This window comes from Catharus ustulatus, chromosome 10 (genome assembly GCF_009819885.2).
Source record: "Catharus ustulatus isolate bCatUst1 chromosome 10, bCatUst1.pri.v2, whole genome shotgun sequence".
In the NCBI taxonomy this organism is placed as follows: Eukaryota; Metazoa; Chordata; class Aves; order Passeriformes; family Turdidae; genus Catharus; species Catharus ustulatus.
Genome location: NC_046230.1, coordinates 1,452,191 through 1,473,398, shown reverse-complemented (window position 1 = coordinate 1,473,398; position 21,208 = coordinate 1,452,191). Strand labels below are relative to the sequence as shown.

Sequence of the window (21,208 nt, the reverse complement as noted above, 5' to 3'; positions counted from 1 at the left end):
TGGGCTGGCCTGGCCCCTTCTGCTCCTCATGTGCCCTCATAGCTACACTTGTACAAAGGGCTGGAATCACTCTTGTTTTTTCCTGATGCTCACAAAGTGGCAGATTTCCAGAGACAAAGGCTTTACCCAGCTCAGTGCTGTGCATTCAGAGTTGCTTCCTCCCTGAGTGTTGGGAGGAATTTATCTTTAGGTGCAGTAACTTTGTAAGCTGTTAATTAAAAAGAAAAGTCCCTAAAATACTTATTTTCCTAAACTTCACCTCAATCTCTGAAGTTTGAAACATAACCAATACACACACTTAAAATTTTAGTAGAGCTTTACTTTGTAACTGCATAGTTCTTCATAATCCATTCAGGTTGTGTTGAAAAGCAACGTGGGACTTCTTGGAGGAGCATAATCCAAACCAGGGAGGGAAGGACCATCTGCAAGCTGCTAATTCTCTCCTGTTTGCCTCCTCTCTTCACAGGCAGATTGTTTCCTGGAGCTGTCCTGCAGCACCATGCTCTGCATCTCTGTTTTGGGGTGGCTGGGCTTGGATGGGCTTTGGCAGAAGCTCTTCAGAACCTGGCTTTTGTTGTTGCTTTTTCATCCTGGGCAAGGAACTCACGGGGGATTTGTTGCATCTCAGGAGTGCCACAAAGCACCTGTAAAACTGTCACACAAAGAGAACAGCAAGTCAGCAGGAATTTAATTCACCTTGGGTTTTATAAGACAGACTTGATCTCATCATATTTTTGTTAATTAAGTTAGTGGGATAGCTCTGGAATAACATGGGTGTGATAATATTTTGTATTGGAGGTTGAAATATTTTGTAGAAGATAAATATGTCACTATGCCAAGAGACCTTGACCTCAGCATGAGAAGTACAGAGGGGAGAGAGCCATAAACAAAATTCTGGGACAGGTTACAGGCCTGTGACAGCTGTCCTGTGTCTTCATTGATTACAGATGTGACTGACTTTGTGGCAATGCAGAGAACCAAAGGTCTGCTTTCAGGTCTGTAGGGTCCTGTCACCTGACTGAGCTGATGAAAACCCTCCTATGGCACAGAGAATTTGGGGAGCTGACAATCCCTCCTGCAGTCAGGTTATGGACATACCCCATTGCTGAAAGTGTGGTATGGATTGAACTGATTGAATTATCAATGAAACTGATGCTGGCTGCTCTGAAAAGATGAGAACCTGGTTTAAGCTCTCAGAAGGGCTTGGCTTGATATCCATAACTGGAGGGATTTTTTCAGTGGCATGGCATGGCAAAACAAAACATTCTTTGTATCTGAGAGCAGAGGGAATGTGCTAAGCATGAAGGGAGGGGAACTACCTGCAGCTGGAAAAATAGGTGTTTTATGTGGTGTGGATTGTGTGCATGGCCTCCCTAAAGCTGCAGGGTCAAACACTGATAACTGATCTCTCTACACTCAAGAGTCCAAAACAACATTGCTGGTGATTCTTTACAACACAGCTGCTAGCAACAAGCTCTGACAGCTCTTGTTATCAACAGCCAAATGAAAAATCATGCTGGTTTTTCATCAGCAGCCTTGCTTGCTGGGGAAAGTGTTTTTTTAAAAGTTTTACACAATTTTTGCATCAGCTGAGGTTGCTTTTTTTCAATGAGAAGCTGCATTTTCTCAGGATTAAAAGCTTACTTTGTAATAATCATATATTTTTCATCAGCCTCTCACCACTGAGCATTGAAATATTAGCAGCTTCAAAACTCAAGGGGAGTACTGTCTGTTTTCTAGTTTTCGCTTTGCCCCCTCCTCTCAGGTCAGGCTCACGTGGCTCTTCTCAGGAACCTTTCTGCAGCTGTTTAATCCCAGCAAATTTCTGTTACAGCTTGAGAGTCTCTTCAATCTGTTTGACCTTCACCTAGTTCCTGCCTGGATGCATTTCCTCCATGTAAATGCTATTTTATCTGGCCTGTTCTCAGATTTTATCCAGCCTGATTAGATTAGATTTCTGGGCATTTCCCAAAGTAGTGGGGGGAGCCTGGACATAGAATTGTTTTAGAAATAGCAGAGAATTAGAGGGCAATGCCAGCTGTGTGAGTTGTCAAGGCATCTCCTATAGATTTCCACAGCCTCAGGAATGCTGTTGGTGTTGAATGTGGTTTTCTGGATGACCAACACTCTCTATTTTCACCTGCCTGGCACTTCTGGGTGGCTGCAGCATCTTCTGGTCTGAGGTTGTCCCCTGAATGCAGAGAAACCCAGACCACTGACTTCTTACTCTGCCCTGAATATAGAACCCTGAGCACTGATTGCTTCTAAAACACTAACAGTGTTTTAGCAATGGAAACCAAGTGGAATTTTTAAAAAATTCCCAAACCAAAACCCTTCCACAAACAAAATGGAACATGTATGGAGCACTAGTAGTAAAAGTATATGGTGAACTTCAGGAGTCCAACATGGATAAACCCAGTTTTATTTGTGGCTAGCTGCTATTTGTGTCAGCAAGGCATTTAGTAAAAAAAAATTAATTTAGAATTGTCTGTAGAAAACTCCTGTGGACAGTCTGTGTTGTTTTGGAGTGCTCTTTCCAGCCCATGCACACGCTGTGATCAGCCTGTGATTTCTGGATTGCCTCTCTGGGTTTAAGCAGGGTTGGATGAGTTTGAGGTGAGTCAGAGTTACCCTTTGTGTGTTGGTGTGCTTGGGGCTTTTCCTCTGGCAGGGCAGGCCAAAAGCTCTCCAATGTTCCAGGCAGTTTCATGAGAGACTTTATTCAAAAGTTAACAGTAAAGGAGAAGGGAAAGAAGGGCTCCTATCACAGAGAAGATGTCAGGGAATCCTGCAGAGAAGGGATGTCAGGGAATTCTGCACCCCCCTGAGCTGTTTGTGGCAGTGACTGGAGCTGATGGATGCTGTGGAGATGATGGATGGTGTCATGGAAACTTTCACTCCCTGGGAATTTCTCATGTCCCAGTAAAAACACCCACATCTAATTTAAGCCAGACTTAAATCAATGTTTTACCATCATCATTTGTTTTCAAGAGGGACTGAGCAATTTACTGTCTGTGCTTCCTAACAGCTTCCAAAAATAATTTCAAGTGGAGGACTCAGAGAAACAAATGATCCACTTGCTATAATCCCAGCAAGGCAAAGATCAATGCAATGTGCCTAAGCACCAGGACCTGGCTGAGGGATTGGAAGAGCTCTGATGCTCTCTGCTTTGCTGTGTAGATCTCTGCTCATGTTCACTTTTATTCTCTGTCCCTGTGCAAGGGGCTACTGCCTGTTGTGTGCTGTTCCCTGCCCCAGCTCCTCTGGCAGTGCTTTCAGGCAGATCCTCACTGCTCCACCAGCTCTCAGGAGGGGAGAGCAGGACCAAAGAGCAACTGAAGGATTTGAGGGGGGTTAAAACCCTAAATCAGGGAGGGGAGAGCTGGTGCTGTGAAGAGGAGGAGATGCTGTGGGCAATGTGCTGTGCTGGGGCTCGGTGCGGGGCAGCAAGAGCTCACATCCTCACAGGACTGCTCGTATCTGAGTCACCTCAGCCAATTCCTGGTGCTTTCACTCTTGCCAGAACACAGGTTTCTTCTCTTTTTGTCAAATTGTGCAATGGAAAGGAAGGACCTGTCATTTGCTATGTGCACATGTGGGGAGTTGGTTTTCCAACTTCAAAAGCGCAGATTTTTTCAATAGATTTGCTCCTTGGAGCCCTTTTTCAGAGCTTCCCTCTCAAGGATTTGAGTGATGTCACTGCTGCTCTCTCTATCTCCCCTTGCTGTGTTTTCCCCTCCTTGCATACATAGAATCCAAAAGAATGAAGGAGAGCATTTCACTGACCTGTTTGTTCAGAAACACGTAGATGATGGGGTTGTAGACAGTGCTGCTCTTGGCAAGGATGGCTGGGATGATGCTGGCTGCAGGGGTGATGAGCCCAGGCTGCCCAAAGGTGGCAATGAGTGCCACAGCTGCATAGGGCAGCCAGCAGAGGAGGAAGCACAGCACCATCACCAGCACCATGAGCAGGATGCGCTGCTCCCGGCCCCGGCCCGGCCCCCGCTGGACGCTGCTCACCTGGGTGGGACAGAGGCACAGGTAAGGCAGCAGCTCTGCTTGTGCTGGGGACCCTGATGCTACTGGGAGCTGCTGGGGTGGCTGCACTAAGGGCAGGGCTGGCAGTGTCCCCTGAGCTGGTCTGGCTGGAGAGGAGCTGCCCTGTGGGCAGGGCTGGTGTGGTGTGTACTCAGACTGTCCCTGACAGTGATGCCTTTTTGGGACTCCCTAAAATCAGAGGCCAAATAAAACTAAGAGAATAAAAAGCAGTTATATTTATTGAAGGACCTTCAGGTACATTTTGGGCAGATGAAGCCCCCCAGGGGCTACATCCAAAATGGACAATGGGTCACAGGTTTTCACACTTTTATAAGTTTGGTCCATTTGCATATTGGGGGTTAATCTTCAATTAGGTAATGAAGTCATTTACCCCAAGTTTGCCCCCCCAACTCACTTTTGTTTCCATTTCTCAGGGCCTGAGGCAGTGAGGTGTCCTTGATTACCAGGCCTGGAGAAGAATTGTTGTGTCTGACCAAAATGGGAAAGCAGCAGCTCACACTGTGTATGGAGTTTAGAGTTATACACTAAAGAATTGCAAGATTACAAATAGATGAAAAACACAAAAGCTGAAATCCTAAGGCAAAAGCACCCTTCATCTACAACACCTCCTCCAGCTTACTGCAAACCCCAGCTTCTACCAGGAGTATCCTGGGCAGGAGGGAAGGAGGAGGAATGTGCCCAGTGTGACAACAGCTCCCAGTGCTCCCAGAACCCTGCCTGAGCCCTGCCAGGAGAAATCCCCAGCAAGGATGAAATGCCCTGTACCCACAGGGCACTGGGGAAATGAATGACAGGGGGTGAGGGAACTTCCTGCCCTGAACCCGTGGCAAAAGGCAGCACTTGAGTTCAGGTGATTTACTACAGGCTCCTCCTCTGAACTCTGGGCTCACACATTGCAAGTAAATCATGCTGCACATAAACACTGCTGGCCTGCGCCTCACCTTTGTTTCCTGGCTTTCAGTGTGTTTTGAAAACCAGACCTCTCAGTGACTGCTGTGTAATGCCTGCCTGAGAAGTGCTGCAGTGAGCACAAGGAACTAATTATTACAAGCAGTTTTGTGGAGAATCCATCAGGGTGTATTTGAGAGTTGGAAGTCACCTTGAGACTAATTAAAAACCCTAACCAAAACTGTTCAAAAAATAGAGCATATCTGTAATTGCCTGCTGAGGGAACTCAAATACCAAGTACTTTATTAATATCTTGTTAATGTGCAAATGAAATCTTTTATGACACTTGTCTGTGATTTAAAAGGAAAAAAAGTGATATTTGCCACTAGGCAAATAAAGTTGTTAATCAAAATATTTCCATTAGTGAGAAGTGAATATTTCACTCACAGCCACCCACAGGCATCAGTAGCTCAGATTTATTCAAAGGCATCTCAGACAGAAAGCTCACATTTATCTTCTTGCATTCTATCTCATGGAGCTGATAAGAATTTTGTACAAATGTGTAGATTTTTGTATTTTGTAAGAATTTTATTATGCACATTCCCTGTGTGTGGACTTTTTAAATACCATGCCTTGGTATAAAACTTCACTCAGGCTGTGTGATGAAGTCCAAACAGCTGGACTGGGGTGGAGACAAGGATGGAGACAAGAGAGGGGCTGCATTTTGCATCATGTGTGCTTGGCTTTTGAGGCTCCTGATGAGAGGCATCAGCACCAGCTGCCAGGGATCAGTGTCCCCACAAACCCCAGTTCCTTTGTGCCTTCCTGAGACCCTCCTGTGCACCCCCCCTGTCAGGAGACACTTGGGATGGGTGGTGGGTGATGGCACCTCAAGGAAGACCAAAAACTCCTTTTGGTTCTGTTGGTTTCTATCAATTTCAGAAAAGGAAACCAAACCACCTCTTCCTTCAGGTGAGGTCAGAGAGGATAAATGTTTTTCTGATGTCTTCTAGGTGGAAATCAGGCTGGTGTGAGGCTGGGCATGGGAGGAGGGCTCTGGAGGGATTTCCCATGGAATAACCTTGGGCAGGGCTGGGGGCACAGGGAGCTGTGTGATTCTTGCTCTCCACATCTCTGCAAATCCTGCTGCATGGGGCTGCACAGGGAGCAGCTGCTTTTGGGCACTAAAGCCTTCACTCTAAAGCCAGTGGGACTTCTGGGCAACACTCCCTTCTCAGGTAAACTCTACCAGGTATTGCTCTCTTGACTTCTGAAGTGTTTTATCCTTTCCTAAAAAAATAAATTAAAAAAAAAAAAAAAAAAAATCTTCCAGGTTCAGATTGCTGATACCAGGAATGCAGGAATGGCTACATGGTAAGCAAGGAAAGGTTTCCATTTCCTTGCCAGCAGCAGGAAATTATTATTTTCATCCCATGAGGCAAGTGTGCTTGAATATCCTCCCACTTCTGTAACTTTCCTTGAAGCATTTTTGCTTTTAACTACAAGGCTCTCCTGGTCAGTCAAGGAAACCTGAGATACTCATATTTGGCACACATGCAGAAAACTTTTGCAAAACTAAATCAAACCCAGCAAGCTTGAAATGCTGCTGCAGGCCATCAGCAGATGGTGGCTTGGCTGTACCATGTAGCTCTGGGCTGTGCCTGGCATCAGATCCCCCTCTGGAGGCGGACAAAGCAAAGAGCTGTGTGAAAATGATACTGAAGAATGGTGCTGTGGCCTTCTAGTTTAATTGTCTTGATAACTTCCAGGAAAGCCAAGAGCACAAGTCTGGCCCATCTTGCCTTTGGTTGCTGCCCATGGAGATTGGAAAGCCAGCTCAGGCTGTTCGTGGCTCAGGGCTAACAGCAACAATGCCACTGCAGGAGTTCAGCACAGGGCTGCCCTGACCTGCTGTGCACTGTCCTTTGCTTCTGCTTTGGTCAAAAATCTAAACTTCAACCTGCTGTGCAAGAAATTTGTTTTAAAATTTTCTGTTTCTGTAGGTTTTGGTATAGAATACAACCATGAAAAATGTACTTTTATGGCCTTCATATCTTCTTCACTGGAAATTGAGTATCTGTTTCTTCTAAAATAATGTTTTAGTTTCCTAAAATTTATTTTGCCTCTGTATCAAGCCTTCTATATGTAGAATGTGTGGCCCAGTGTACTGAGTTAGCAGGACTGGGGAGCTGGAAGCCCTGGCCCCATCCTGCTCTTCCAATATTTTCTACTCTTGCTTCCCAAGGGTGTTGATTTTTCACTGGCTATGTTTCTTTGTCTTTTTTTCCTGCAGTGAAGCACCTCGAGGTGGTTATTCAACCTGCAGAAGTGATTAATTTGCCTTTTTAAAAATTTCACTGACTATAATTGGGATTGTACACAACTGTCCTCCCAGTGTAGGATCAGAAATGCTCTCAAATTGTGTTTGTGTGGTCTGGCACTGGATGTCACAGACAGAAGGACATGGATGAGTGACTAATGCAACAAACAATCAGGACAGGTTTAAATAGAGGTCACTGTGGACACAGCAAATCCCTGGTTGATATTGCTGACACTGTGCAGAAAGAACAGAGTCATCACTTTACTAGGAAAGTAAAAAATGTGTTTTCAGCACTGGGCATGGAAATGGCTCAGTCACATCCAGGCCTGGAGAACACAGCTGAGCCACCTGGGAGGTTCAGCCATGGGAAGAACTTCTGAATCTCCAGGGTTGTCTGAGAATCTCAGCTGAGTGACTCTGCTTTCTCTTATCTTTTTGTGAAACCACCATGCTATTCAGAGCCTGGAGAATTGACAGCAACACTCGTGGCACTAAGATGGTCCCTGAGAAATGTCAAAATAAGGGAGATAAAGGGGAAAATAACTCAACCAAAGGGTGCTTGTGCTGGCCTGAACATGCCAGCTGAGCCCTGTGAGCAAAGCAGAGACAAAAGGGGCAGCACAGGCACTGCTGGGCTGTGGCAGCAGCTGAGCACCTTCAGGCATCACTGCCTGCTCATCAGAAGGAGCCCAGGAGCTGTGAAATCACATGTACTCAGTTATGCTCTGCCCTGGAGAATTCATGGCTGGGGTTGTTTGAATATGAACTGAGGAACCAGACTGTAACCTAATGGAGATGCAATTAAAGTGCATAGCCTGCACATTGAAAGTCAGTCTGATTTATTCTGAAGAAGATGTGAGAATTCCTGGTGGTCCCTGTCCATCAGCATATGCCCTGCTTCTAAGAATTGATAAATGTAGGGAGCTAAATTGGATGCTCCAGGGGAAACCCTCAACCCTTTGGGTTGGGATTAGATGATCTTTAAGTTCCCTTCAAAACCAACACAACCTATTCTATGATTCTAAGATTATTGAGAATTTCCTTGAAGTTCTGAAACAGTGAGCAGTCATTCAGTGGTGGTTTAACAGTATTTCATGATCTGTTCTAATACTAATTAAAAAAAAGCTTTACTTGGAGAGGAAATAAATGGATGGCCCTCTCATAGGGAAATGTTGCAAGAACAAGTTAGATTTTATTTTTATGGAAAATTTTTTGATCCCTCCTTACATTCAAGCCTTTGAATTATACTTAAAAACCTCCAAGTACAATCATAAAAGCTAGAAACTGGTTACCTGCATCCACAGTGAAGCACTGGCTTTCTTCAAAGTCCCATCCACTCAGTGCCTTGCCATGAAAATGAGAGTGGGGAAAGCAAGCTCTGTTCCATGTGTGCTTTAATGCTTCTCTGTGAGAGGAGAGCTCCATTCCTGACACACCTGGGGCTTTTACCCCACAAAACAGTGAGGGAACAGCCGTGAGCCCAGCAGATCAGTCTGCAGGACAGATGGGGGAGAGCAAAGCTGGAGACTCAAAATGACAGGAGGCAAAAAGCAGCTCCACTGCTTGGTTTGTCACTTGGAACTTCTGCCTCCCAGATTCCCAGCATGCTGATTACCTGTGCTGGATCTGGAAAATTGGCATTTCATGAGGCTTGGCTTTATCATTGATGACAAAAATCTGAATTCCTTTGTCTGAGTGAAAGACAAACCTTTTGTAGTGTCCTTTGTGCAACACCAACTAAGCCCTGTCCCTACTGGTTGGGGCCCAGATATTTCCTATATCACAGAGGATAATTAGAAATCCCCCTGATAGATAGATAGATAGATAGATAGATAGATAGATAGATAGATAGATAGATAGATAGATAGATAGATAGATAGATAGATTTTTTTTCTGCATGCTTTGGGGAAATAGGGGAATGTGAGGTGGGAGTGTTTTGTAAAAGATGTGGAATGGAAAGGATTTATCAGTCCTCTGAAAGTCACAGAAAATGCAGCACCTTTTTCTGCAGGGGCAGCAGAGCTTCCTGCTCTGCCTTGGCTGAAACTGGGGAGCTCTGCCAGCCCCAGCTGCACACCCAGCAAAGCTGAGCTGGTGGGGCAGAGCAGAGAGGGAAATTGATTTAAAGTGGTGGGTATTAGTTTCAAGGGCAACCTCCCACAATTATTCTCAAGGCTGGGAGTCCTCCCCCAGGATTTCCAGGGCAGAAGCAAGCCTGCCTGTGGGCTGTGGAGAGCCTTGCACCTTCCTTCCACAACCACAGCATTCTTGATTCTTGGTTTCTTGCCTGGGACTAAGTGTATTTTTATGGATAATGGAACACCTTATGCACGGGAAGGAAAAAACATCTGTAAGAAATTGCTTTTGCCTCCGGTTGCTGAATAATTTCAACCAGAATTGCATCCTTCTTTTGCAGAAGGTGTTGGGCTGTTGGAGCTGAGTCCCAGTTTGTCTTCACTGAGGTTTATGGGCTGCCCTGCACTGCCCCGTGCTCACTCCTTGCCCAAGCAGAGATCCAAGAGCAGATGTCTGTGACCTGCACAGCTGAGGGTGTGTGGAAAGGCAGAGAAATCCTCAACCACATCAATACATGTGTATCACTCCAGCTTGACAACAGCCCACATAAGTTACTGATTTTTCTAGTCAAACATTTCCTTTCCCCCTGCCTTTTTCCTATGCTGTTTTACCTTTTTCTCCCTCAGTTATTGACACACAGTTTGGGTTGCCCTGAACATCTCCTTGCTTTTGGAATGCTGTGGACACCTCACCTCACTTGGCTGTGCCAGGGAAAGGGAACCAGATGACAAATGTGACCATTCATGATGTACAAAACATGCTCCAAATCCCACTGATGCTTATGCCTCAGCTTCAAATCTAAATACAGGGTGTGTTCATGTACCTTAATGAGTTGGGTCTGCGCCAAAATATCCCAAGTTTGCCTGTTCACACAAAGAGGACACCCCACTAGTTTGGGGGTCCAAACAAAACTTCTGACCCTCAGGCTGTGCTCCTGGCGCTGCCCAGCACTAACAGCTGGGTGAAGATTTACCTCTGCAGATCGTCTTTTCTTTTCCTGTAAATGAAGGCTGTGGAAAAATCTCCTGTGGTGAGTGAATTAACAAGAATGGTACAGTGGAAATTTGGCCAGGAGCACTTAGGGCTGGCTATAAGCAAAGGAAGGTGGTCTCAGGCTGGCAGGAGATCACACAGCCCATGCAGGGACCATCAGCTACTGATGGTTTTCTGGCAGCTGCTGTTTCCAGTATTAACACAGACCTCTGCCAGAGCTTACAGGGAGCTGTGAGGAGAGAGAAGAAATCCATTCCCATCTGCTGAGCTGATGTCTTTCACCTCTGCAGCAGCAATTTTTCTCATTTCTGAGGGGGCTTGGTAGGTGCTGGAGGAGCCAGTGAGGGCCTTGTGTGTTCAAGGGAGGAGCTCTTTGGCTCAGAGATCCTTTGAAGTGCTTGCAGCATCCCCTCACACCCACCTCTGTCCTCTCAAGGGTGAAACACGTGATTTAAGATCAAAATTTAAATCTCAATTCAGTCCCTCACTTGCTATTATAAACAGAGGGCTGTAAGGAGAGGTCTTGAAATCACTAAAGAGGTTAATTTTTTATTTCAAATACCAGGATATTAAAATAATTCATCCTGGTCATTGTTTGCAAAGGTTGGAGCACCAGTGTGGGCACGATGGGGGTTTGCTGGGTTCTAAATGTGGCCTCACTCTTCTGAGTCCCTGAGTTCTCTGTAACACAGCCAGGGTGCTTCCAAGCTGGGGGGCTTCCTGAGCAGGGATGTCCTTTGGAGTTAGGAATCTGCACAGCCCATGTGTCAGTGAGAATGGTTATTAAAACATCTCAGCTCCACTGATGCTCACTCTGGTTTGGCTCCCCTCCTTCTGCACCTTGCATTGCTTCTTTAATCAGAAATGACTGTGGTTCTCACTGACAGTGGAGATATTCTTAGGTGTTTTCTGTGGTACACTGCAGAGTATCAGGAAGGAGTGGAGGTGTTTCAGTGTTACCTGTGGTACAGGATGGAGTGCCAGTAAGAGCCAGGGGAGGAGGATGTGTTCTCTGGGCAGGAGGGCAGTGGAGCTCAGCCTGCAGGGCATGGCTGCTCCCTGCTGTCCTAAGGGAGAGAGCTCTGCAAGGCTCTGCTTCCCTCACTGTCTGTGCTCAGACACTCCTGATGTTTGGAAGCACCTGTGGAAAAATATTTGTGCTACAGGAGAAAAAAAAAAAAAAATCACAGCTGCTTTGTTTTCAACTAGAAAAATCCTTGATGTGTTCATCAGGTCAGTGACTGCTGTTGGAGAAATGATGCTGTGGCACACCCAGCACGAGGTGTCTCCCCTCCAGCTCTCTGGAGAAGCTGAGGACAGGCAGTGTCCCTCTTTAGGCAAATCCTGCAGTGAATCACAGTATCCCAAAGGGGGAAGTGTTGCCCATTTTCCAGATCCAGCCCCTGGGCTCTGGCCCTCACTGCACATGTGCTTTGTATTCACATTATGCCTTAGGACTTCAACTTTTATACTATATTTCTCATACATTTGTGATCCTTTGCAATTCTTTAGTGTATAACTCTAAACTCCACACACAGTGTGAGCTGCTGCTTTCCCATTTTGGTCAGACACAACAATTCCTCTCCAGGCCTGGGAATCAAGGACACCTCACTGCCTCAGGCCCTGAGAAATGGAAACAAAAGTGAGTTGGGGGAGCAAACTTGGGGTAAATGACTTAATTACCTGAAGCTGTAATTGGAAGATTAACCCCCAATATGTAAATGGACCAAACTTATAAAAGTGTGAAAACCTGGGACCTGTCATCCATTTTTGGGTGTAGCCCCTGGGGGGCTTCATCTGCCCAAAATGTACCCGAAGGCCTTTCAATAAATATAACTGCTTTTTATTCTCTTAGTTTTGTTTGGCCTCTGATTTTAGGGAGTCCCAAAAAGGCATCACATGTAGGTATCAGATCTTCCACTGCCCAGAGAAGAAAGAGTCCTGAGAAGGGGAGCCTGCAGCAGAGACCAAGGCACCACGAGCAGCTCGGATGAGGAGCCATGCAGAGCATCTGGAATGGGCAGAGCTCCTGCTGCTGTCCGAGTGGGGAAATACAGAAACCTTCCCCTGCATTTTCACTGGGACTGAGCTCTACTGAAGCCAAGAAAGCCAACTCCTTGGTTATCCCTCTTCCATCACTGACCTGCATGGTTTCTGCAGCTTTTCTGGGTTCAGCTGTCTCAAGACTGATTTTCTCTTCCCTGGTGTCTGAGGTGTTCCAGTGCTGAAGCTGTCATGATTCCTACCCTTGGGAATGTGTCTGTCTCACATGCCCAGTTCAGCCTCAATTTATGGTGGCTATTCATATTGTCCAGATTAATGCTGAAGGAGCAGTGTAAAACACCTTTCCCCCTTCCTGCCAGTGGAAGGGAATTGCTGGAAAACAGAGCTGTTCCCCCCTAGTTTCTTCTGCCCATGCTGTAGGAAACTATTACCCCAGCATCAGAAACTGCTGGACTTGCTGATTGACATAATGGAATTAGCATGTAACACATCAAATGCCTCCTTGCTGCACTTTTTTCTTTTTCATAACACTTGAGCGATCAAGGGGGCAGAGGGCTGGCTGAAACCATGCCAAGATGTTGGCTTTTCCTTCCTTGCCTGTGATTACTGCTCCAGGTGGATTTACCCTGATATGGCTCAACCCAGGGCAGGAGTCTGTGCAGAAAAGCAGAATATTGAGCCTTGCACTGATCTGCTTGGGTGAACACTGGTCAATAGTCTGAAGGCAGACCCTCAGATTCATTTGTCAAGGAGATAATAGAGGAGTAGGTTGTCTGTGAATTAAAGGGAAAAAAACCCCAACCACACTGTAATACAGTGACACAAAAGCTGGAATTGATTATATTTGCATTGTGACAAGTCATGTGAGAAGACTCAGCCAAGCTTGTCAATGGTTCTAACTAATGACTTTCTAACCCCTGTGCTCACAAAATGATTTTCTGTTTCCAGCAAGCATTACAAGGCTGCATGTGCTGACTACAGCTGCTCCGGACCCTGGCAGCAGAATGGCTGTCTCCTGCAGGATTCAGGAATTTTTCCTGTGTGTTGCTTTCAGTGAGCTGGCTATTTCTAGCTGGAATCTGGGATGCAAATCATGTTTGCCCAGGGGGTTTGCCCAGGCAGGCATCTCTACACACCACACCTGGGGCTGTGCAAAGAGCTGAAACACAGGAAGGGCAAGGGAGACTCCTCAGGACATCCCCGAGCTCAGGGTGAACCCAATGCTGGCACCAAGTGCTGGTACCAGGAGAAATTCCAAACCAGTGATTCTTGGCGGATTGTTTGCATGCCAAAGCTGTCTTTGAGGGTCCATGTGTACAGTTCCTGCTGGCTGGAGGGGTTTTGCAGAAGCTTTGACCAAACTTTTCAAACCAGCCTTGAAAGGCTTTGGAGGAGGATGAGTCCAGCCTCCCTGCACGTCCCAGAGGGATTGCCCTGCTGCAAGCAGCACTGAACAGGTCACCCTGACAGCCTCTGTCCCTCTGTGGCTGCCAGGCCCTCCAAGGACAGTGGCTCTGCAGAGGAAGAGGCAGATTTGCTGTTCTGCTCCTCCCAGCTTTCTCAGCCTGGCTGTCAGCTGCCTCCTAGGCTCTGTTTCACTTCTGTCATTTCCAAACCTTTGTAAATTCTGTCATCCTCCCATAGTGATCTGAGCTGAGGGATTACAGCTTCTCTGCTGTGGGATGGAGCATGGATGCTGGGAGCTCCTCTGGAGCTGCCTGGACATGCTCTCCAGGCTCTGCTACAAAACCAAGGCATCCTAAAGCATCCCTGCTCTCTGCAGCAAACCCCAGCTGACAGATTTCTGCCTTTCAAGAATGGAGCTGAACATGGGGGGCACAGCCACTCCTGCCATCCCCTGGGGTGCTGTGGTGAAGCCAAGGAAGCAGAGATGAACCCCCTGACCCAGCTGTCTGCCAGGGCACACCTGCATCCTGCTCTTGCTTCCCCTCTTTTTGCTTCTGCCTGGCCCCTGCACAGTCCTTCAAAGGAGAGCTGTGAAACCTGTGTCAAAGCAGAAAGACTTCTCAGAAATGGGACAATTAAGACTAAAGCTCAATGTGATTGGAAACCTAGATAGCCCTCATTTTCTAATGGTTGTTTTCATAATTCAGATTTATTTTCGACAGTGTGCTGTAATCACCTGTATTCATCTTAAATGGCTCAGAGCAAACCCTTCCCTCTGGCCATTCCCTGCCAGCCTCAAACAAGACATGGGAAGAAACACAGATCCACTCTTAATGGTGAAAATTTTCTTCAAGTTTAAGGAAGCTGTGACCTTGAAACAATCCAGTGGGAACGGGAGCCTGGACCAATTTCCAGGAGTTGAAGCATCCCTGCATATCTCCTGTGATTACAATCAAGTCAGAAATCAGAGCATGAAAATACAAATGCCAAGTGAAAGGAAACAATTTTTCATGCCTGGCTGAAACCAAACACCCTGATCTCCCAGCACAGTTCTACTCCTGTAAGTGGTGCAGATAGACTCAGTTACAGGAATATATTCATGGCAGGAGCTGAAAGCACCATTAAAGGCTTACAGAGTGTTGCCTATAATTTAGGATCCACTAAAAGCACAAACATCTGTTTTTCAATTCCTTAAATATTAAGCTGGCATGTGAAGCTTATTTTGTCCATTTTTTTTTTCTTTCTCTCTTTCACACACCAGGGGTTTTGCTGCTTCTGCACCTTGCTGCCCTGGGGGATCCTGGGCAGCAGCACAAACAGCTGGGAGCAGCCTGGGTAGGAATGAGCATGGGGATGCCCATTGGATCCCTCTGGAGATGGGAGGCAGGAGAGAGGTTCTGAGGCTTCTTCTCCTGCACCTCTCATCCCTCCTGACTTCCCAAAGGAGCCCAGGTGCATCCACAGGACCATCCAGTTCTGACTTCCCCTCTTCGTGGAAAATCCCCTTTCCTGAAAGGATAATTTAGATCCAGACAGAAAAATTTTCATATTATTTTGGGGTTTCTGCGGGACCAGAGAGCACAGGAAAGACAGCTCCTGACCTTTAGAGTTGTCATTTGAGAGGGAGGGTAACAGCCCCTGCCACCACCCTGTCCCTCTGCCACAGCACTGCGGTCCCTGCGGAGCAGCTCACTTCACTGAAGGGATCCTATTGCTCACTGCACTCACAGAGGGCTCTGCCAAAGCTGCTGAGCTCTGCTGCTGCCTGAACTGCTGCTGTAGCTCACCTGGTTCATGTCCACAGCTGTCCTGAAGACAGACAACTCTCCTGAGGCCAAATGTGGCATTTCATGTGATGGCTGCATCAGTGGGAAGAGTATTTAATGTGAAAACTTGCACCTTTCAGTGCTGCTGCACAGGTCAGCTCCAGCAGGAATAAAAGTTCTGTTGGCACTGCAGAGGGCAGAGCCAGGAGAGCTTGTCCAAGCTGTGGGGATCACTCTGACACATCAGACAGCACAGCCTTCGACAGGAAAGCAGGTTTGTTGCTGTTTCTTGCCCTTGGAGGAACTTTGGAGAGGAAGAGCCTCTCTTGCAGGCAGGACCTGCCCCAGCCCCAGCTGCTGTGAATACTTTGCAACAAGCAAAAAACCCCCATTATTTTTAGCTTTAAAAGATGGAAAAACACTGAAGCACTATGAAATCCAGCCCTTGCCTGCACTCAGGAGACTGGTCCATGGTGGGGCAGGACAAGAAGCTGTTCCCAGCAAAAGGTGACCAGGGAGGCCTGAGCTGGCTTTTGTGGGGAATGGAAGGTATTCATAACAAGAGAATGGGCTGGGGAGTGTATAAGGATTAATTTAAGCATCTCCACTGATTTAATTTGCTTTTGCCCAAAGTCCCTGAGCAATAATAAGTTAAATTAAATGTTTACATCTGCAAACATGGCTCACAGAGTGATCTTATGTAATTCCCACTTATCTTTCAGGTGCTTGCTGCACAAGGTGAGCCCAAGATCTGGTAACACTGATGGAGCTGGAGCTCAGGCTGGGGCGGGCTCCCAGGGTGCAGGGACCCAGTGTGGAGGGGTTTAGGGGGTGAATGATCCCTTTGTGCTGGAAGAGGTTCTTGCCTGTGCACAGACTGGTCCCCAGTGAGGGGCTGCCATGCTCACCAGTCTCTCCCAGCATCTCCATGCTATGAGCAGCCAGTGCTGGTCCATCACTCCCCAGGACTCGGGGCTGAAGGCAGATGTTCTTCACAAAGGAGGAAAAACCTCTGCACTGGCATTTCGTGCTGCCCTGATGGTGCTTGGTGCCTAATGTTCCACTGGGGTAGCAATATTTACAGCTAACATTCCTTATCTTGGCAAAAAAAAGCTCATGGTCATTTATGGACTGGCTTTGCTTTGTGTCCAGGGTTATCTGCTTCAGGTCTGTCTTAGTTTGTATTTGTTAAGTTACATCTTCCTGCTTTTCCTGATCCCACTAGCAGCTTGGTTATATGTGACTATTTTCTTAGCAGCCTTTTGTTGCAGGGCTCACTTTTCTGCTTTCAGAAGAGAAGCACTGATCTTCAGAAATCACAGCTCACACACTCTCCACTGACCCTGCAGCTGCTGGACCTGCTGATAATGCTCACCTCTCCATAACAGATTTAAATCCTAGAACAAATCTCATCAAGGTAGGTAAATCTTTCCTAGTTTTAATTAGGGGTAATTTGAAGTATTTAGAGTGCTCTGGCAAACTTCTCTCATCTGTGATGCTGTTATAGGAGCCTCTGATGCCTTAGAATTTTAGCTTTAATACTTTCAAGTCCTGTAGTGTTTTAGGGTATAACTGTAAAACTCCATAGCCTGTCAGCTGCTGTTCTCCCATTATATTCAGACAAAACCATCTCTTTAGGTCTGAAACTCAAGGACACCCTACAGCCTCAGGCCCCAAAAAGTATAAACCAAAGTGAATTGTGGGGAGCAGACTGGTGGTAAATGGCTTCATTACCCGAGGCTGTAATTGGAGGACTAACCCCCAATATGTAAATGGACCAAACTTGTAATTGTCTGAAAAACTCGTGATCATTGTCCATTCTGGGTGTAGCCTCTGAGGTTTCTGACTGCCCCAGGTGTATCTATTGAAGGCCTTTAATAAATCCCCACTTTATTCTCTTAACCTTGTCCAGCCTCTGTTCTAGGGAGCCACCCCAAGGCATCAGCTCCAGCTGTACACCCCTGAGTATGACTTTTAAAGCCCTGGCAGACTGGAGCCTGTCCCCAGGACAGTCACAGCAGAGATTTCCAGGGGTGAATCAGAGAGCAGAGGAGTCCTAAAGGGAAATGGTGATCATGGACTTCTGCCTGGTTTGGGGTCACAGTCAAAAGGCAGCTGAGGAATCAACTCACCTGTCTGACCACACAGAGCAGCTTCCCATAGGAATAGACAATGATGGCAAAAGGGATTACAAGGCAAAAGATGAAAAGACAGATGATGTAGGATGCGTTGTTGGCATCCTTGGAATGCCAGTTCACAGAACAGGTTATCCCTGGTCCTTCTGGCCCGTAGCTGCTCCAGCCAAACAGCGGGGGAACGGTCCAGAGCAAGGAGTATGTCCAGGACAGGATGATGCCTGCCCATGTTTTCCTGTAGTTGGTGGTGTCAGGCTCTGCTGTTCTCGTCATGGTGCAGTAACGCTCGTAGGAAAGCACAGCCAGGGATATGAGAGAGATGATGCCTGTATCAAACCAGACACTTGTATCAGCAACACATGAACAAATGAAGGCTTTGCTCTGTCTCCCCAAAAAAATATTTCAAGCTATGGATGAGACTGATGGCACTGGCTTTGCAAACAAGGTGGGCAAGGACCGGGACTGGAGGTGTCCCCCTAAGAGTGAGAGGTGCTGAGAGCCTGACTCCACTCACCAAAAGCTGGAGGTGTTGAAACATGTGTCCAGCCAAAGCTAGCCAGCTATAAATGTTATTTAATATTTATTCAAATGTTGATCAATAATTAAGCACATCTGTCTGAACAGATACGTGTGTGTGTGTGTGTGTGTGTGTGTGTGTGAGAGAGAGAGAGAGACCTGCAGCAAAATCCTGGCTTCTCCATCAGATTTGGTTCTTGCTACACCTGTAAAATTCCAGATTAATATCCAGATTTGCCCAAAGTGTGGAGCTGCTCTGGTGCTTCTCTACCAGCTCAGAAGTGCATCCTTCTGAACCATTCTTGGGGAAGTGCAGCCCCACAGGTTTTTCAGATGGATTTCATGCTCTGCATAATGAAGAACTGTGGATTAAACCCATGTCCTGAAGCCCCCTGTGCCAGCAAGTGCCCCCCTTGGGGGACAGGCAGCAAAGAGCCTTTGCAGAGACATCTGTGGGTCTCCTGCAATTGGGGTACTGCCAGCAGACAACAAAGGGACAACAAAATCACCAGTAGCAAATCAAAGGCTTCTTTTGCATGCAGAAATGCTGGAGGGGAGGTAATTTCTAAAGCTGATATAAGAGTTTGCAATTTTCCTTCCAGGCTGCATTGTGGAAGTGATGCTGGCAGGTACAAGGGGGTATTGGTGGATGCTGACACACTCTTGCTAAACTTTCCTTGCCAAGTAAAGGTTTTACATGCACAAATTTGGCTTGTAATCTTGTATAACTTCATGAGGGAAAGAGACGGCAGCAAACATCCAAACTGCAGCTGCTGCAAATATCACTTTAGAGTGTGCATGAGCAGTGTCAGTGTCTGTGTGGCTGTGTTAACTCTGGGTGCCAGGCTGAGCTGTGTTCCTGGGCTTGTTCAGGTCTGTACTGATGGGCAGAGGGATGCTCTGCTGGTAAAGCCTCGCTCAGTGTGAATGCTGGCTGGGGGGAGCCCCACCAATGTGTGCCAGTGTCTGCAGTGTCCAGCAGGCTGGGAAAAATTTTAGCACCAGGAAGCTTGAAGACGTGAACTGTTGTTATGTGTAACATTACATATATTGTGCCTGCCGTCCCCACAGCCCCTTCACTGCTGCCCCGGGGCTCTCCCTCTGTGTGCCCGGCTGACAGGAGACGACACTCGCCTGGGGAAAGGTCCAGGCACATAGGGCTGCTCTTTTCTGCCGGCCTGTCCTGCCCAGTGCTGCCCATTCCTGCAGTGGGATCTGGGTTCACGGCTGGAAGCCGCCAGATTTCCAAGAGATCGCAGACTCAGAGATGCTGAGCTGAGCTGGGCTGAGCTGAGCTGTGACACTCAGGGACAGGGCTTGGTCCTGTGCCTGGCAGTGCTGCGGTAGTAATTGAACTTCATGGGCTTAAAGGTCCTTTCTAACCTAAACGAGGGTGATTCTATGCTCCGCTTTCATGCCTTAAACTTTGTAGAGCTCTTCGGCAGCCGCTGGAAACACACTGTGGAGCCTGAATGAGGACTCACACTTAGCGCTGCCTGGGGGCTTCTGGGCTTTTCCCAACAAAACAGCCACTGAAGCTGGGAGATTTTCACGCCAGCCCTGTGCTCCTGGCCGGAGCAGAGTGCCGGGTGTCCCCTCCCCACGCACAGCCCGAGTTCATCGTGTCCGCCACTCTCCTGCCCCGGACACGCTCCCAGCGCAGCTGTGGCTGTGGGGCTGTGGCTGTGGGGCTGTGCTGTGCTGTGCTGTGGGGCTGTGCTGTGGCTGTGAGGCTGTGCTGTGCTGTGGGGCTGTGGCTGTGGGGCTGTGCTGTGGCTGTGGGGCTGTGCTGTGGGGCTGTGGCTGTGGGGCTGTGCTGTGTGGCTGTGGGGCTGTGCTGTGGGGCTGTGCTGTGGCTGTGGGGCTGTGCTGTGGCTGTGGGGCTGTGCAGCCGTGCGGGACTGCCCGTGCCCTCCGCTGCCCTCCCCGGAGCTGCCGAGGCTGACCCGTCCCGTTCTCTCTCGGATCTCCCGGGGCTGTCCCGTCCCGTTCTCTCCCGGGGCTGTCCCGTCCCGTTCTCTCCCGGGGCTGTCCCCTCCCGTTCCCTCCCGCATCTCCCGGGGCTGTCCAGTCCCGTTCTCTCCCGCATCTCCCGGGGCTGTCCCGTCCCGTTCTCTCCCGCATCTCCCGGCGCTGTCCAGTCCCGTTCCCTCCCGGACCTGCCGGGGCTGTCCCGTCCCCTCCCAGGGTCGCTCCGCGGGTGCAGCCCCCGCACCCCCCCGCGTTCCCTGCGGCCCGGGCGGGTCCCACTCACCGCAGAGGGCGGTGGCGAAGCCGTGCCAGGCGCAGGCGGCCCCCGGAGCGGCGCTGGCCCCCGCGGCCAGCCCGAGCGGAGTGCCCAGGGCGCAGCCCAGCAGGTCGCTGAGCGCGATGTTGAGCAGCAGCAGGTTGATGGGGGAGCGCAGCGCCGGGAAGCGCCAGAAGAGCAGTAGCACCAGCAGGTTGCTGCAGAAGCCCAGGCTGCCCAGGGCGCCCAGGCACACGGCGGCCGCCAGTCTCCCAGCGGGGCTCAGGCAGCGCTCGGGCTCGTCCCGGCCATCCCCGCAGGCGGCAGCGGCGCCGGGGGCCCGCATGATGCGCTCCGGCACAGCGGGCACGGCACAGCAGCACGGCACAGCGGGAACAGCACAGTGGGCACAGCACAGCGGGAACAGCACAGTGGGCACAGCACAGTGGGCACAGCAGCACAGCGGGCACAGCAGCACAGGAGCACAGTGGGCACAGCAGCACAGCAGCGCAGGAGCACAGTGGGCACAGCGGGCACAGCAGCACAGCGGGCACAGCAGCACAGGAGCACAGTGGGCACAGCGGGCACAGCAGCACAGCGGGCACAGCAGCACAGTGGGCACAACGGGCACAGCAGCACAGCGGGCACAGCAGCACAGGAGCACAGTGGGCACAGCGGGCACAGCAGCACAGCGGGCACAGCAGCACAGTGGGCACAACGGGCACAGCAGCACAGCGGGCACAGCAGCACAGCAGCACAGCGGGCACAGCGGGCACAGCGGGCACACAGCACAGCAGCACAGCGGGCACAGCGGGCA

The 21,208-nt window shown here is 48.8% G+C and overlaps 1 protein-coding gene across 1 annotated transcript; it reads right to left on the bottom strand.

The window, feature by feature from the left end:
- Positions 1-298: 298 nt before the first annotated feature.
- Positions 299-20,778, bottom strand: LOC117001081 (opsin-3-like). Its single transcript, XM_033069254.1, has 4 exons — positions 20,419-20,778; positions 17,646-17,974; positions 3,787-4,020; positions 299-652 (listed from the first exon to the last, which is right to left on the bottom strand). The coding sequence occupies exons 1-4, from the start codon at positions 20,735-20,737 to the stop codon at positions 461-463; spliced, it is 1,074 nt and encodes a 357-aa protein (XP_032925145.1). The 5' UTR covers positions 20,738-20,778; the 3' UTR covers positions 299-460.
- Positions 20,779-21,208: the final 430 nt, after the last annotated feature.